General features: G+C 40.9%; 1 protein-coding gene across 1 annotated transcript in view; it reads left to right on the forward strand.

Moving 5' to 3' along the window:
- The window catches only part of LOC148011991 (uncharacterized), a 50,667-nt gene extending 37,971 nt beyond the window's left edge, over positions 1-12,696 (forward strand). The window contains exons 7-13 of the mRNA XM_087669443.1: positions 2,362-2,403; positions 11,109-11,183; positions 11,280-11,426; positions 11,530-11,667; positions 11,859-11,970; positions 12,046-12,134; positions 12,235-12,696. Of these exons, the coding sequence (XP_087525569.1) occupies positions 2,362-2,403; positions 11,109-11,183; positions 11,280-11,426; positions 11,530-11,667; positions 11,859-11,970; positions 12,046-12,134; positions 12,235-12,342 (711 nt within the window). The 3' untranslated portion in view covers positions 12,343-12,696. The remainder of the gene's footprint in view (positions 1-2,361; positions 2,404-11,108; positions 11,184-11,279; positions 11,427-11,529; positions 11,668-11,858; positions 11,971-12,045; positions 12,135-12,234) is intronic.
- Positions 12,697-14,901: the final 2,205 nt, after the last annotated feature.

Consider the following 14,901-nt stretch of genomic DNA (forward strand, 5'->3'; position numbering starts at 1 on the left):
AGGTCCAGTACAAGTCTGGAAGAGACTTGTGAAAGTGTATATGGACAAGTGTGTTGAAGAACTAGCCTGGAAGAGACTAGTTCAAAGTGAAGATGGACAAATCTTCAAGAGATTAGTCCATGTGGGGTCATCAGTGGAAATTCACTTTCAGTTGAGCTACATTGCAAATTTGGATGTAGCCATAGTCTGCAAAGATGGTCAGAAGATCCCCATTCCTCTACCACTTGCTCTCCCTTTCCCTGTCTCTTTCCCTCATCTTCTCTTCCTCTCCTCTCGCTCTCCTTCTCTTCAGCTTCTTTCCCTCTCCTATCCCTATCCCTATCCCTCTTCCTCTTGCTCTCCCTTCCTTGTCTCTCACCTTCTCTTCTTCTCTATCTCTTGCCCTTTCTCTCTGTCTCTCTTCATTGCATCCACCTCTCTCTTTCTCTCCCTATTCCTATCCACAATGCCAAAGCCTCTTCATAAAGCTTTTGGTCTCTACATCACAAATCTTGCGAAGGCCTCGGGCAATGCAAATCGCTGTCATTGGATTTGCAAGTTTTGTGGAAAGAGGATGACTAGTAGCGTGACGAGGCTCATCATCCACTTGACCAAGGTGGGTGGTGAATGCGGCCCATGTCCTTCCATCCCTCAATATGTAGTGGATGAGATCATGAAGAAGTACTCTCCCCTCTCCTGTCAAAGTGGCTATATGTCATTGAGCATGGCAAAGGCTGAAGAGGAGATGGTTCCCCCCGATATGAAAGTGGATGTTTCTGAATTGCCTTCTTCTACACCTACTCCTACACCTTTTGTTAGCTCATGCGCCTCAACGGCCTGCCTTCTTCTACACCTACTCCTACACCTTTTGTTAGCTCATGCGCCTCAACGGTCTTGGGCTTTGTTGCCACTGTTAGAAGCAAAAGGCCATGTAGGCAAGCCTCACTACAAGAAGCTACAAGTGGTGTTTTTGGTCCTTGTCTTTTCTCAAAGAGAGGCAAATGAATGCGGAGATAGAGATTGCATGCACTATTATTGAGTGCAATGTCCCATTCCACTTGCTCCATGTGGACAAGTGGAAGAGAATGGTCAAAGCCATTGCTGTGGTTGGTCCATGCGAGGGGTGGTATGGTGTTAGTGACAATGACATCCGGACTAAGAAGCTTGATGAGGAGAGAGAGAGAGAATCAATAAATCTCTTGATCCCATGCATGCGGGATGGGCAAAGTATGGTTGCACCATACTTTCCGATGGATGGAGCGATTGAAAGAGAGGATGCATCATTAACATCCTTGTTTCTTCACCTCTTGGCACATTCTTCTTGTGGGTTGTGGATGTGGGGCAAAGAGGACGAAGAACTACGGGCGCATTCATAACTCACATATTCGCCATCATTGAGATAATATTTTTCTGGTTTATGATTTAATGATTTGTTACTCGTTTTATGTTTCAATATTCATAAATCATAGTTCATTAAACATTTTCTCTCTTCAATATTCATAAACATGTATCTCTTTAATGTACCTCTTCATTCTCCATCATGATTCATAAATCTCTATCTCCATGATCCATGATTCCATCATAACTCAAACCTATCCCCTCTTTCACTTGTGCCATGTAGGTTTTTTATTGCCTCTTCCTTCAGGATCTTGGACCACTAGTTTTGGTTATGAAGTTCTCAGATTAAAAACGCGTGGGGATCTTCCTCTTGGAGCTTTCTAAACTTTGGAGATTCCCTATTACGGCCCAAACCTGCAGTGGCTGCCTGTGGCAGACCTGGTGGATGTACGAGCTGATGATGGGTAGTGGCATTGGATTGAGCCACTGAGCTATGCGGTGTGATGCTGCGCCCCGGACTGCCCGTTAAGAGGAGTGATGGCATTATTGCTGGAGGGAAACATTTGACGATAGGAGAGCTATACACTCTTTGTGCATAGCTTTGTCATTCTGTTTTGTTCATGTCCTTTACAATGAGACAATTCTTCATTTACATTTCCAACATCAAATAATTGATTTTCATATCGTTTGACACTGTGCCTTGGACTGCCCCTTAATAGCAAGAGGAGTGATGGCTTTATTGCTGGAGGGATACCTTATGATGATAGGAGAGCTATACACTCTTTGTAGATAGCTTAGTCATGCTGTTTTGTTCATTTCCTTTATAATGAGACAGTTCTTGCTTTACATTTCCAACATCAAATGATTGATTTTTCTATGGCATGCTTGCACATAACGTTGTGTTTCTCCATTTGGCTTTTAGTTCTTCAGGTTGAGCATATGTAATATTCACGTTTCGTCCTGCCATATTTGCATCTCATCTTGAGCATTTCATCTCTGATGTCACTCAAATGTGATGGTTATGCCTTATTCTGTTCTATACAGGTTGCAAAACTTCAACGGGCTTGTTTGAAAAGTCCTGCAAAGGTAATACAGATTTGCTTCTCCATTTCATGTTTGACATTGAGTGCTTCAACTGGCTGTTATATTGTTGAAGAATGGCATGAGTATTATAAAAGGCATTTTGGATGTTTCTACAAAGCGCATTATACAAAATGGATGCTTTTAGAAGGATTTAACATACGTACAGTTGTAAATGTGGTCGATTGACTTATGAACCAAAGTATGCCCCATAAGAAAATGTCAAAGGAGGATGGTGCTCCTACATGAGGGTGGGAAGTACATCATAATTTATGGAATCTGGCTGCTTGCTATAAATTCTTCAATCTCTGGACTTGTGCATGCTGGAGCATGTTTCATTTGGTTGTTCTTTCCATGCAGCTGTTCCAAGCTTCCTCATGAAAGAGCCAGTATCACATTTGCCCTTGCTTTGCTTGGGAGTGGCAATACTGTAGCATGGCTAGGAGGATTTGCCTTCCATAGAGCATTAGGTTTCCATATTGTGCACTATGTTCTCTTGTTGAACTTTGACTATTGGTTGGCCGTCTTAATGATTTTTCTGTTTTTTTAAACCTATTTCCTGTGCTTGTTAGGTAATGGAGGGTCTTGAACCTGTTTCAATCAGTGCAAGACTTGTCCACAATCATGTTTAGCTGAGAGATTCCATCAAAGAGAGTGGTGGCTGGTCTTCTCAACAGTGCGACAATTGCTATCCCGCAGCCATTCTGACCCACCTTTTGTGCCACTTCAGCGCATCTAGAGGAAGAGGGGCAGCGATTGGAGTAGCTTTTTTCTACTATTCTAGTACTTGCATCTTTTGAGTGTGGGACTGCCTGCCCATTGTACCTCACTCTCTAACCTCTCGCAGCCTTGCCCCCTCTCTCAACCTGGTCTAACGTCTCTCTTAGCCTTGCTCACCATTTCCTCAGCCCTGTCTTCTGCAGATCTGAAAACAAACTCAGAAACACTAACTTTTGAAATTGGGGGGTTTTAGAAATTTGTGCTATTTTTGGTCCATCTTGCTAGAAGAGCTAAACACGTAGCGCAATTATGAAAGACACAGATTGATGAGAGAGACAATGCACAAGATGTAAATGGGAATAGGAATCCACTATGATGAGAGTACAATGATTGAGTGCCAAAATAAAGGAGTCGTCCTACCACAAAATAGGTAGGCCAATTACCAAATAAAGAATAATGAGAGTGCCCATAAATTAGGCTATGGGCGCTTGTGAACTTGTGATATGACCACTTCCAATACCCTCTCTCAGAGCACAGGTGAACAAGCAATGAATAAGGATACCTAGGATGCACCATGGATACTCAAGTAGCGTGCATTCTATTCGATGTGCCTCGGTAAGAAAGCACCCTAGAGAAGAAGTCCAAATGCCATAAGCATGTCCTTTGGGCCCCCTCATGGGAAACCACATGAACACATCATGTCACTCGTCCTAGCATGAACTTAGTGCTCGAAACACTGGTCCAAGGTTTGGATTACTAGAAGATGTGAACTTGATGACACATCAAATTTACCAATAATCAAAGAGCATCAATATGTCCTCTCTCCACCCTCATACTTGCCCCTTTTGGTTAGGAGCATGTGAGGGTGTGTAGCATCACTAGAGCTGAGATGAACCGTCCACTTGAGCCATCGGTAGGCCTTGAGTGAACCAAGATGATGTAGACATGTATGCGGTCTTGTGCCTCGCCAAGCACGACTAGGATATCCACCTCACAAAGCAACATGTCTTTCATATCTTCCTTCTCTGCAAATACGATTCTATGCCACACCACTCTTGTGCCTCGCCAAGCACGACTAGGATATCCACCTCACAAAGCAACAACATGTCTTTCATATCTTCCTTCTCTGCAAATATGATGCTATGCCACACCACTCTTTGTCTTCTCCTTCACGTAGATGATCATTGTGTTGTTGTATCGTGATGCAAGTAGAGACTCCTCCAAAGGTTGGAGCAATCAACACCTTGTTTGAAAAGCATTGGTAAGCACACAAACACTCAACCATAGCTCCATGAGTTGTGTTAGAACCTCTTAATCACAAGGGCTCCGGGAGGATCATAATGAAGTGAAATGAGAATGGAAAGTACTTGCATGTTACTTTAGTCAAGAGAGAGCAGCAAAGGGAGTGTGATTCACATGCAACAAAAAACTTGAGCATAATCAAGCAATGACACATGCACACGAGCGATGCTCAATGGATAAACTCACTGAGGACTTCACATATGAAAAAAATACATGGTGGACACAAGGATTAAGGTCCACTATTGGCATGATCAAACTTTTATCAGCTCTGCCGAATATTGTCACTAAGTAGCTAAGTTAATGATGTCATACAAGAAATGTGTCGGTCAGCTGCCAAGAGCCCCTCAATCAAAGCATCTCAAAATCATCAATACGTCACAAATAAAAAAGTCAACATTGGGCAAAGCGCAAAGAAATGTTAACCAAACAATAATACCCAGCCATAGTAATAGTATGCCAATTGTTAGATGCAATAGCAAGACACGTAATCTATATAGAATGCCAGTCATCAGAAATACTAGCGGGCCGCCACATCAACCAGATTAGTTTATGTCTTAGTGAAGGTCAATACAAACGTCAAATGTTGCGCAAGTCACGGACGCAATAGAATTGTCAATAGCTATGTAGCACGCACATCGCACCACAAAGCATGCATGTCGCACCACAAAGTCAACACAATGATGTTGACATCTCATGTATAGGACAATGAATCATGGATAGCCATGCAAGTCAACCCTACAAGGCATACCATTTGTCCCAACAGATATCAAACACAGATTGAGCACACATGTCCAACATAATTGACCATCAAAAACACGAGAGAGCCTTAGAGGTAATCAAAAGAAAATGCAAACACCTTAGCTAGAAGTGCCCAACATCAAACACAAGCCTAGCCTCTTGTTACAAAAAGAAAAGAAGTAGCATGAGCATGAGCATATATCGATCAAGAAACCTTAATGTTTGATACCATGTTAGAAGAGCAAGAAAACAAGGAAGATGCTGCTAGTGGAAGAAAAACAACCAGCAAGAGGTGTCCTTGAGATAATCAAGGTCCGTCGGGCCGTTGTATAGAAGAAGATAGATAGAGGCATGGTAGACGAGGAGTATTTGATGTCGAAAGGAACACGCAATGCCACGAGAAGAGGGCTGGCTGCTGTAAACGCAAATTTTCCAGCCAAGAAGAGAGAGAAAGAAGACTTGTCTCATGCTGCCCAGCACACCTAAATGGTTGCATAGGTCAAGAGATCCAGCCCAGCGAAATGCAGCAATAATTAGATCTATCCATGCATATAACTTGCAGAAAAAAAACAGCCGAAAAGGACTGTAGACATGCCGCCTTGGGCTGATTCACCAAGCACCTGAAAGGCTGCCTCCCAACAGAAAGGAGGCTACCCTGCAGGAAAACACAGATTGGAAGGGGGGGATCCTTTCAGCAGTGCAGGTCTGATCTTGCAAAATGGTGCCGCCAAGGTGCAGATTGAAGCCGCCCAGCCTGTTTGACACCCTCAGGTGCAGGATAGAAGCCGGCTAGCCTATATAAGGCCGCCGTGGTGCAAAATGCAAATGTGCCTTGGTAAATGCAGCCTAAACGGATTGGAAACAGGCTTCCCTGCCCTATTTGACTCCAAATGCAAGTTTTTACAGCACATAAGGATGACACCTAGCAAGTTTCGTCGTGGACAACACACTCCTCTTCAAGATCTCTGTCTCCCATGCGTGGCTTTGATACCATGTGAGAGTGCGCAACAGAAAGAGGAAAGTGAACATGGAGAGGAGACAAAGAGAGAATGCAGGCGACAATAGGAACAATGTGATTGCAATGGCTGAAGGTACAAGGCTGCAATAGTCTGTCCCAATATGCAGCTCTACGCGTTAGTGTTGGGCGTTAGACGGTAGTAGCAGAGGGATGAGAGAATGAGGAGGGCTGGCTGATCATGCAAGATTAATGATGGATATTGAGAGTGGGAGGGTAGGCTGCCTATATATAAGCAAAAAAGAGGTAGAGCCCTAAATATGGTCAAAACCCTAAAAAATAGCGAAAAGTGTGTAAAACAAGAAATGCACTAGTGTGCCTTCCATCAAAGTGTTAGAGCTCATAATGTCCTTTTTTGACTGAGGCTCACAGACAAGAGTTAACCATATAAGACACACATGATTGCTAACAGCTTTAGCCAACCTTGTGGAGGAAAATTATGCTTTTTTTTACATGCAATTACGACTCTTTCATGGATGGGCTAGCCTTGAATGCATCAGAGTTACAATATGCTTAGTATTTTGACAGTGATGCATCAGGTCCTATCACTTCTAGGAAGTGTTTGTCCTTTTCTATGCATTCAATCCCTTTTGGCAAGAAGATATCTTGTACCAACAATACTTCTCATGCAGTTTGTGGTGTTGGCAAGGTGCTGATTATAGTAACAGATGGCACAAATTTTTGCCTTTTGGATGTTTTATGAAACCAGCCTTCCTTCTTGGAATGGGTGGTGATAACCTGATTTAAGAGTTAATTACAGCAATAAATAAATGCACATAAAATGAAATACACACTTTACCATAACATTCTTAGACAGTAGACACCCTGTTGGCCCCAAAAATTGGCACCCCTTAAGGTATTTCTTTAGTTTTCATTCAATTGGAAGGAGTACAACTCGAGATTCTTCAATCTCCTCCTGCTAACCAATTGCTCTTGCTGTCATAAATGACCAGCAAGCCTTTTGGGTCATTTGCCCCTTGATTCACCCAAGACTTCTTCTCCAATTTGACCCTTGGTTGGCCAAATGATGCCCTAAATCAATTCGGGATGGGCTGGCGCTTGAGATCCCTTGATAATGTTCAATTATTAGCTGCTGATTTTAGTCCCTTGAGCCTTCAATCTCTCGCACGGATCCCAAGGTGGCTGCTAAACCCTAATTTTTGCTGTAAATTAGGGTTCATTGCAGAAGTTACAGATCAGCCCACCAAAAATGATTGAGATCTCCTCTGAATGGCTGAGAATTGCTGAGAATGGCTAAGCATAGGCTGAAGGAGATGAGAGAATGCTGTAAAGAGAGAAAATTCTGGGATTTCTCGCGAAGAACTGATCAAAATCAGTTGCTGCCTTGTTGTACCAGCCCCAAACGGATGCACCAACAACAATAGGAGCATCAGAGACTGTGATCTTCAGGAGAAAGTGCATCAGCAGCAATTGCCAGCTTCCCAAGGTCAAGAATATGCAATCTCCATCACCAAAATGGTCTCCAATGGCTGGGAAATGGCCCCAAAAGCTGGCAGCAACAGTCCAACACCTCTTTCCAATAGCTCCAAAAATGAAAAAACGAGATTTCCCTCTCCCTTCAGCCCTATTTAGCCTTTCCCCCAGTTGCATGGGAAAGTTTTGCCAAGTGGCAGCTTTCTTAATCCATTTTCAGCAATTTTCAGCCATTTAATTAATTTTTAGAATTAATTAATTCTGAAAATTAATTTAGCCCTTAATCCATGCCTAGAAAATTAAACTTGCCCATCCAAAATTTAATTGGCTAGGCCATTTGCAACCCAAAGTGGTCCCATGCATTAATTGACCCTTAGATAAGCATTAATCCATTAATTAATGCCTAGTCCCTAGTGTCACCACTGACACTTAATGGCCAATTAATGGTCCTAGGGACAAACTGACACCAAAATTTACCTAGAATCTAACAAGTGTAACTTGTTACAACTTTTGCCTTTGACACCCATCTTTTTCACAGGGTCCTTGGGGCTTCAATTGTAAAAAAAGTAGCTTGCACCTCACATGTGCAACACATGTGCATCTTTTAATTGCACATTTGATTAATCCTTTAATCAAATGTCAATTAAACATAAGCAAAGCATCAAATTTTCACATCCTCGTGACATTTTACATGTGTCGTATATTAACAAAAACTTGCTTTCAGTGTTTGCTTTTAATAAAAGTGGATGTCATTGTTGAGAAACCACTTTCTTAGTTTACACACTTCATTTAGGGTTTTCCATTGATAGCCCCAAAAAGGGTTGCTGTTCACATTTTGGTCACTTTTTAAGTTGCTGCCCACACAGTGGTGCACCACCCTAGACAGGTTATGCCTGTAAATAGGCTGTCACTTCATTCATTCCATACACCACTTCAGTCATTCATCACCTCTCTTTCTCTGTCACTTTGATACTTTTTCCTCTCCACTCTACTACTGCCCATACCCCTATTGAAGGACATCGCAGTTCATAGTCACCCTCCCTCTTCTCCTTCAGGTGCCCTGTTGCCTTATTATCAGGTTAGCGTTTCTGCAAACTGGTGATATTTTTCCCTTGCTTTGGCAACATCTCCTCTACCCCTCAGGTGTCATCTGTATCATTACATTTATTGCATCTAGAGGTTTTCCACCAGCTGGTGTTAGCTCCCATCAGCCTAGCGACTTGTTGTGACTTGCATTTTACATTTGGAGGTCTTCCCTTAGCCAGGTGTCAACTCCTAGTATGTGGTGACAACATTTGCATGTGGCAACTGCCTCCTCACTCTTGCCTTTGACACACTTTGGGATTTGCGTTTTGTTGCCTAGGCTACTCCCCGGTATCTGACTGTGGTTTGCTCCCTTGACAGATGGTGATCATCTTCCTTATCTCCGACGGCATTAGAGGACTGCGATTCACTCCCTCCACAGTTGTCCTTCACCTTCTAGTGATTACTTTGATAGCCCACTGCTCGGAGGACTGCGTTTTACTCCCTTCACTATGCAAATTCCTACGGGTGCTACCGCTTGAGTCAGGCATGACAGTGCAGCCATCTGCTAAGCTTTGGTTCCGTTGTATTAGCTTTTCTTCGCATAGCATGATTTAGTGTATCATCACCATGTGCTTCTTGTGTTTTTGAGTTTTTTTTCTCTCTCAATGTTTGCTGTACACACTCTGTGTTGCTTCCGCAAACCCTATTGTCTCTCTGCATGGTTGTATATTTTGACAGTCATGGCATCTTTGAGGATGACGAATACATTTTGCATGATAGAGCATGATTTTGCATTGAGGCTTTCTTGGCACTTTGTACAAAGACTTCTTTCTTTCAGATGATTATGTGAAGAGATCTAACAATGCATTTTTACTTGATACACTCACTCATGCAATGAAAAATGCAGAGTTATGCCATGCTAGATATGGATACATGAGTTTTGGTAGTCTCATGACTCTTTAGAGGTGTTAGATTATTGATGCTTTTCCTATTTTGGATACCCAACCTCCCCATGCTTGTGATGGTTGCATTCTTGGCAAAATGTATCGGTTTGCCTTTAGGAAGGTTGGTGCAGTGCATTTATTGATGACTACTCTAGATACACTTGTGTATATGGCTTGAAGGCCAAATTGGATGTGTTTATGTACTTCCAGCATTTGGTTACCAAATTGGAAACTGAAATCGGTTTGGAAGTGCAAACTCTTCATACAGATAGAGGGGTAGAGTACATGCCTAAAGCTAAAATTAGTTTGGAAGTGCAAACTCTTCATACAAATAGAGGGGTGGAGTACATGTCTAAAGCCTTTGAGGCTTACTTATTAGACCATGGCATTGCACATCAGTCTACAGTGAAGATGGCTTCTCACCAAAATGGAGTAGCAGATTACAAGCATTGCACTCTTATGAAAATGACTAGATGCATGTTGAAGAGCAAAGGGCAGCCTCATAGATTTTGGCTTGAAGGTCTTGTGTGTGCAAATCATGTTTTGAATTGTGCTCCTACAAAAGCATCAAAGATAATTACACCATATGAGACATGGTATAGAAGAACCCTAGTGTGGATTACTTTCATGTTTTCGGTTGTGTTGCACATGCACATGTACCCAAAGAGCTTCGTGGAAAGCTTGAAAGGTAGTAAAATGTATTTTTGTTGGGTATAGCATGGAAAGCGAAGGGTACATGCTATGAAACCATAGTGACAGGAAATGGTTGGAACGGGCCCCCGGAACGCAGAAATGGTGCTCTCGCCCAAAACATAGCCAGACATGTTCCAGCTGGGCAGGACGTTTCCTGTCCCATTTTAGACAGGGGTCGCCAGCTGGAACACGTCCGAAAAGTTCAAAACAGGAACCTTGTTGTGATGGCTGGAGCTGGAACGCCACATCTCAAATTTTCTCCCTGCTAATATAGTCAAGTAACTCGTGAATTATGTTGAAGAAGCTCAAGAGCCTACAAGAGAAATTTGTGCATTTGTTGAAAGTTCACACATGTATGTGCATGTGAACTTTCAACATTATTGATCAACACTGAACTATGCTACTCATCACAAATGTGGGTGTTGCTATTTTAACACTCAGAAGATACAAAAGTACCAGACCGAATAGGGTGTTCTTACAGGGAAAACCACTCCTGCCCAGCAAAAAGGTAAAATTAGTCCATGTGTAAGAGTCTGGCCACCCTAGGATGAGAAGTGGGGGACAAGATTGTGACACTATGGTCCTCCATCGTGGCTTCTTGCTCTTACCACCTGCCACTCCTCTTTTTCAAAGTCATAGGTGATTAGATGTACACAGTTCCTTTTGAGTTCTGGAACATAGCCACTTTTCATTTGCAAAAATGCGAAGGTTGTTCTGCTGTTTTTTGGAACAGAAACTGCATTTGAAGTTTAATTGCATGAAAATTGGAGGGAAATAGGTGTCTTCATAGTACCAGTTTCAAAGGTCTTACACTAAGGCTTGTAAGCATAAGGTTTCAGGTTGAGGTGTCTTCAAAGTACTGCACAGTTGAAACGCTGAGGCAAGAATACATGTTCGTTCCGTCTGCTCAAAAGGTGTGTACATGTCCTCCAACTGCGAATATGAAATTTTAAGTTTGGATCAGTTTTTTATTTGCACCTCTGCACTTGACGGAAACCATTGACTGACAGGACTGCTGCCTAGCATTTATCTTACATGAATTGGCTGGAAATACGACAATGGTCTTTACGAGGGAGTGTAAAGCTACTAGAAGACTGTCTTTAGTTCTCCGGTATCTAGGCTTGGGTGTGATTCCAATAAGTGGGCAAATGAGCCAGGTGTCCGTTTCTTTACCACTTAAAGATGTATCTCTAATTTCATCCTTTGCATGCTTGGAGAACTGAAAACAAAGAAAAACAAATGTTTTTGTTGCCACGGCAGGCAAAAAGGTTAGGATCTTTGAATAAATTCAGATCTGGAGAGTGTGGAGTTTTGATCTGCACCGACGTTGCTAGTAGAGGGCTTGACATTCCAAATGTCAGCCTTGTGATCAATTATAATGTTCCTGAGTATCCTAAGGTTTGTTTACTCGGCCCTTCCACCCCATATCAGAGAAAAATGCATGCACATGCAGTTCCATTCAACATATAATATGTTTCCATCTTCTTTCTTTCATCTTTATATTTTCAGGTGCATACTATTAACTTTCTTTTTGGTGTCTTCTATTTGTCAAATTGACATTCATCTAGATCTTATTTTGTGTTCTGAAGGATTATGTACATAGAGTTGGGAGGACTGCACGGGCTGGTAAATCTGGCAGAGCTATTACAATTGTAACACAGTATGACATTGAGAGCTTTCTCCGAATTGAAAATGCCATTGGTACTTTACTCTCCTGCATTTGTAGGTAATGTCTTGGGATTTAAGTTCCAATTTTGACTACTTTCTCTCTACCAGGGATAAAGTTATCAGCATTCAAAGCAGAGTTAGATGAGATGGTTATGTTTCAGAGTAGTGTTTCTGATGCTCAACGGATAGCAATCAAGGTCAAGTGCACTCTTTATGTTTCACTATGTAGGTCTTGTTAGTCTATTAGTCTCTTTGCACAGTTATTTGCTCTCTCTGAATTGTTTGTCTTATTTCCAGCATATGCATGAGAAGGATGATAGAAGTGAGCACCAACGCAGACGCCAGGAAAGAGATAATAAGGGAATTATGATGAAGTACACTGCAAAAAAGAAGAAACATGTTTAACTCTAGAGATGAATTATGTTTCATTGTACATGGTGAATATATATTGGAGAAGCTTTGTACAGTTTTGTGTTGGGAAGTGTTATTTCTCTGCACATATCATGCCGTCTTACGTGGGCATTGAAATTCACATATATCCATTTCTACCTTCTTGAAGGTGGAATTGTTCTAACCAACTTAAGGAGGTGCCATTTTGATTTGATGGCCTTCCACCCATCCAAGGGCCCTCAACTTCTAATATTAGAACCGCAAGTTTCACTTGTACGATATATTTCAAATTTGCCCTCATGGAATTGCAAAACTTTTGATAGATTTTAATTGGAATGACAAGAACACTTGCTTTGGATGTTAATTTAAGTTTTTTTATCCAAGAACAAAACCTTAATATGCTCACATGTATGACATATACATGATACAAATACTAGTTGAAGATAACATCACCATGAAACATTTTACCTTGACATGTTGCAAGTTGAGATGGAGTTTTTGATACAAAACATTTCATGTATGACAAGGATGAACTTAAATTGGATCGAAACGCTAAAGAAGGGCATTTTCAATGTGCAAGGGGAGTCATATTATTATGCATTTCCTTAAGGAGTTTAAGAAAGGGTTTAATGCAACCTTGAACTCTTTCATGCCTCTTTAAGGCTATCAAAACGCATTTCATGGGTGACCATGACTGAAGACGGATTCTTGCTAGATTGAAATTATGAAGTTTAGATTCTATACTGAAGAATACAATTAGACTTAACAAACTAGACTGTCTTTGAGCTTGGGCAATGCCCAAGTTGTGCATTTGTATTTTCTCCGGCGTGCCAAAAAGCATGTTCATTGTAGAATTTTGTTGTTTGTGTTACTCTCACACAAACAAATGTACCCGAGTCCGAATCCACAACATCATAACTACTTGGACCCTTGAATGCATCAAAAACATAGTGGCATCAAGTATGTTGCACAACCTAATCTTTCGTAGCTTGGGGCTTTTTAATTTGGTAAGGGTGCACATTGCAAAACCAAGAACCATAGAGAGTACATAACTTTTGGTATGCTCAAAGCTTAGTGCAAAGACTTTGACTTGATATTTATGAATGCACATTATGCTAGTGATTTGCTTATTTGATGCAGTTAGGATTTTAGAACTTTTACAAGCCAATTTATGTTGATATGTATTACACACGAAGTTAGCTTGTCATCATGGATTGTTTCTACTCTTTTGAGTCTCTAACTAGTGGATATTTGCTTGGTAAATCTTTTTTCAAAATGTCATGAGAATGGTAGAATAAAAAATTGTCATGCCTCTAGAATGACATACTAAAAGATGAATGTCTTGTAATATCATATTAGAGAATCTTCAAAGTCTCACTTTCAAATAAGGGATAAATTGTAAACTACAATTTTTCATTTCCACTAATAAATCTCACAAGGAGACCAATGTTATTGCATCAAAGGACCTTATTTAAGTGGGCTCCCTTGTACCAAGAAACCCAAGGACGTTGTACTTAGGGTATCTATAAATTATAGTATATTGCAATTTACCATGTAATGTGAAAAGTAACTTCACAAAGATAAATGGAGGAAGATTGAGTAGATGTTGCTTTTTTAAACTTGTGCTTAAGAATCATACAAAAATGTTATAATTCCTTCCCTCATAAAGTGATATAATGTTGATAGGTTGATCTCCATGAGGCTTTACCATCATGTTTTTTCCAATGATGAAACCCTATTAATGATTGTCAACCTTGCACATCGGCTTAACCTTGAATCTTCTTTTTGACTTCTCATGAGTCGTCTCAAGCACCTTATGTCCTTCAAAACCTATCTTGATGAATGCTTTTTGCAAAATGCAAAATCTCTTAGGACAAGATTATGCTTGATGAAAAAGATAATGCTAAAAAATTCTTGTTTTTCTGATAATGCATCCCAAAAATCTATGAATGCAAGCCAAATACTCCATGTTATCATGTGAAATCTTTATGTTTAGAAAAAAGTTGTGCAAGTACAAGTAAAACAGTGCAAAAAAGTTTTTATAATTTCTCTCTCTCACCTCTTAAAAGAAATGACACTCTGTTCCACCTCCTAACCTCTCACCCCCTGGTTCGTAAGTTGTGATAGAATCACTCCCACGTGTATGTGCATTAAAAAGTGTGTGCTCAATGAATGGTGCATCTCTCATGTGTTCGTGTGAACAAAACTTTACTAGATATAGCTTTAGCAAGCCTCATGCCGGGCGCTACTATTGATGGTGCATTGAATGCTTTTTTTTTTCATGGTGCAAAATTTTTTTGAGAGAAAGGGGTGTGGGGCCCAAGTGCATGCTACAACAAGATTTCTAAGTGTCAGTGCTCATGATCCAAATCCCAAGTGGTGCAAAGAGGGGGGAAAAAACCACATACCTAGTTATTGCTTTTCTTTATGTTAAGAACATTTTCAACAGCTACAAAAGTTGCTCACACAACCAAACAAACTGACAAAAAATTTCACAAAAAGAAGAATCCTAGAAACATATTTTCTACTCCAAGCAAACTTTAAAAAAAAAAACTATAATTCGGTTGAAGTTGT

This window comes from Lygodium microphyllum, chromosome 27, assembly GCF_053477565.2.
Source record: "Lygodium microphyllum isolate KBCC chromosome 27, Lygodium_microphyllum_v1.1.10, whole genome shotgun sequence".
In the NCBI taxonomy this organism is placed as follows: Eukaryota; Viridiplantae; Streptophyta; class Polypodiopsida; order Schizaeales; family Lygodiaceae; genus Lygodium; species Lygodium microphyllum.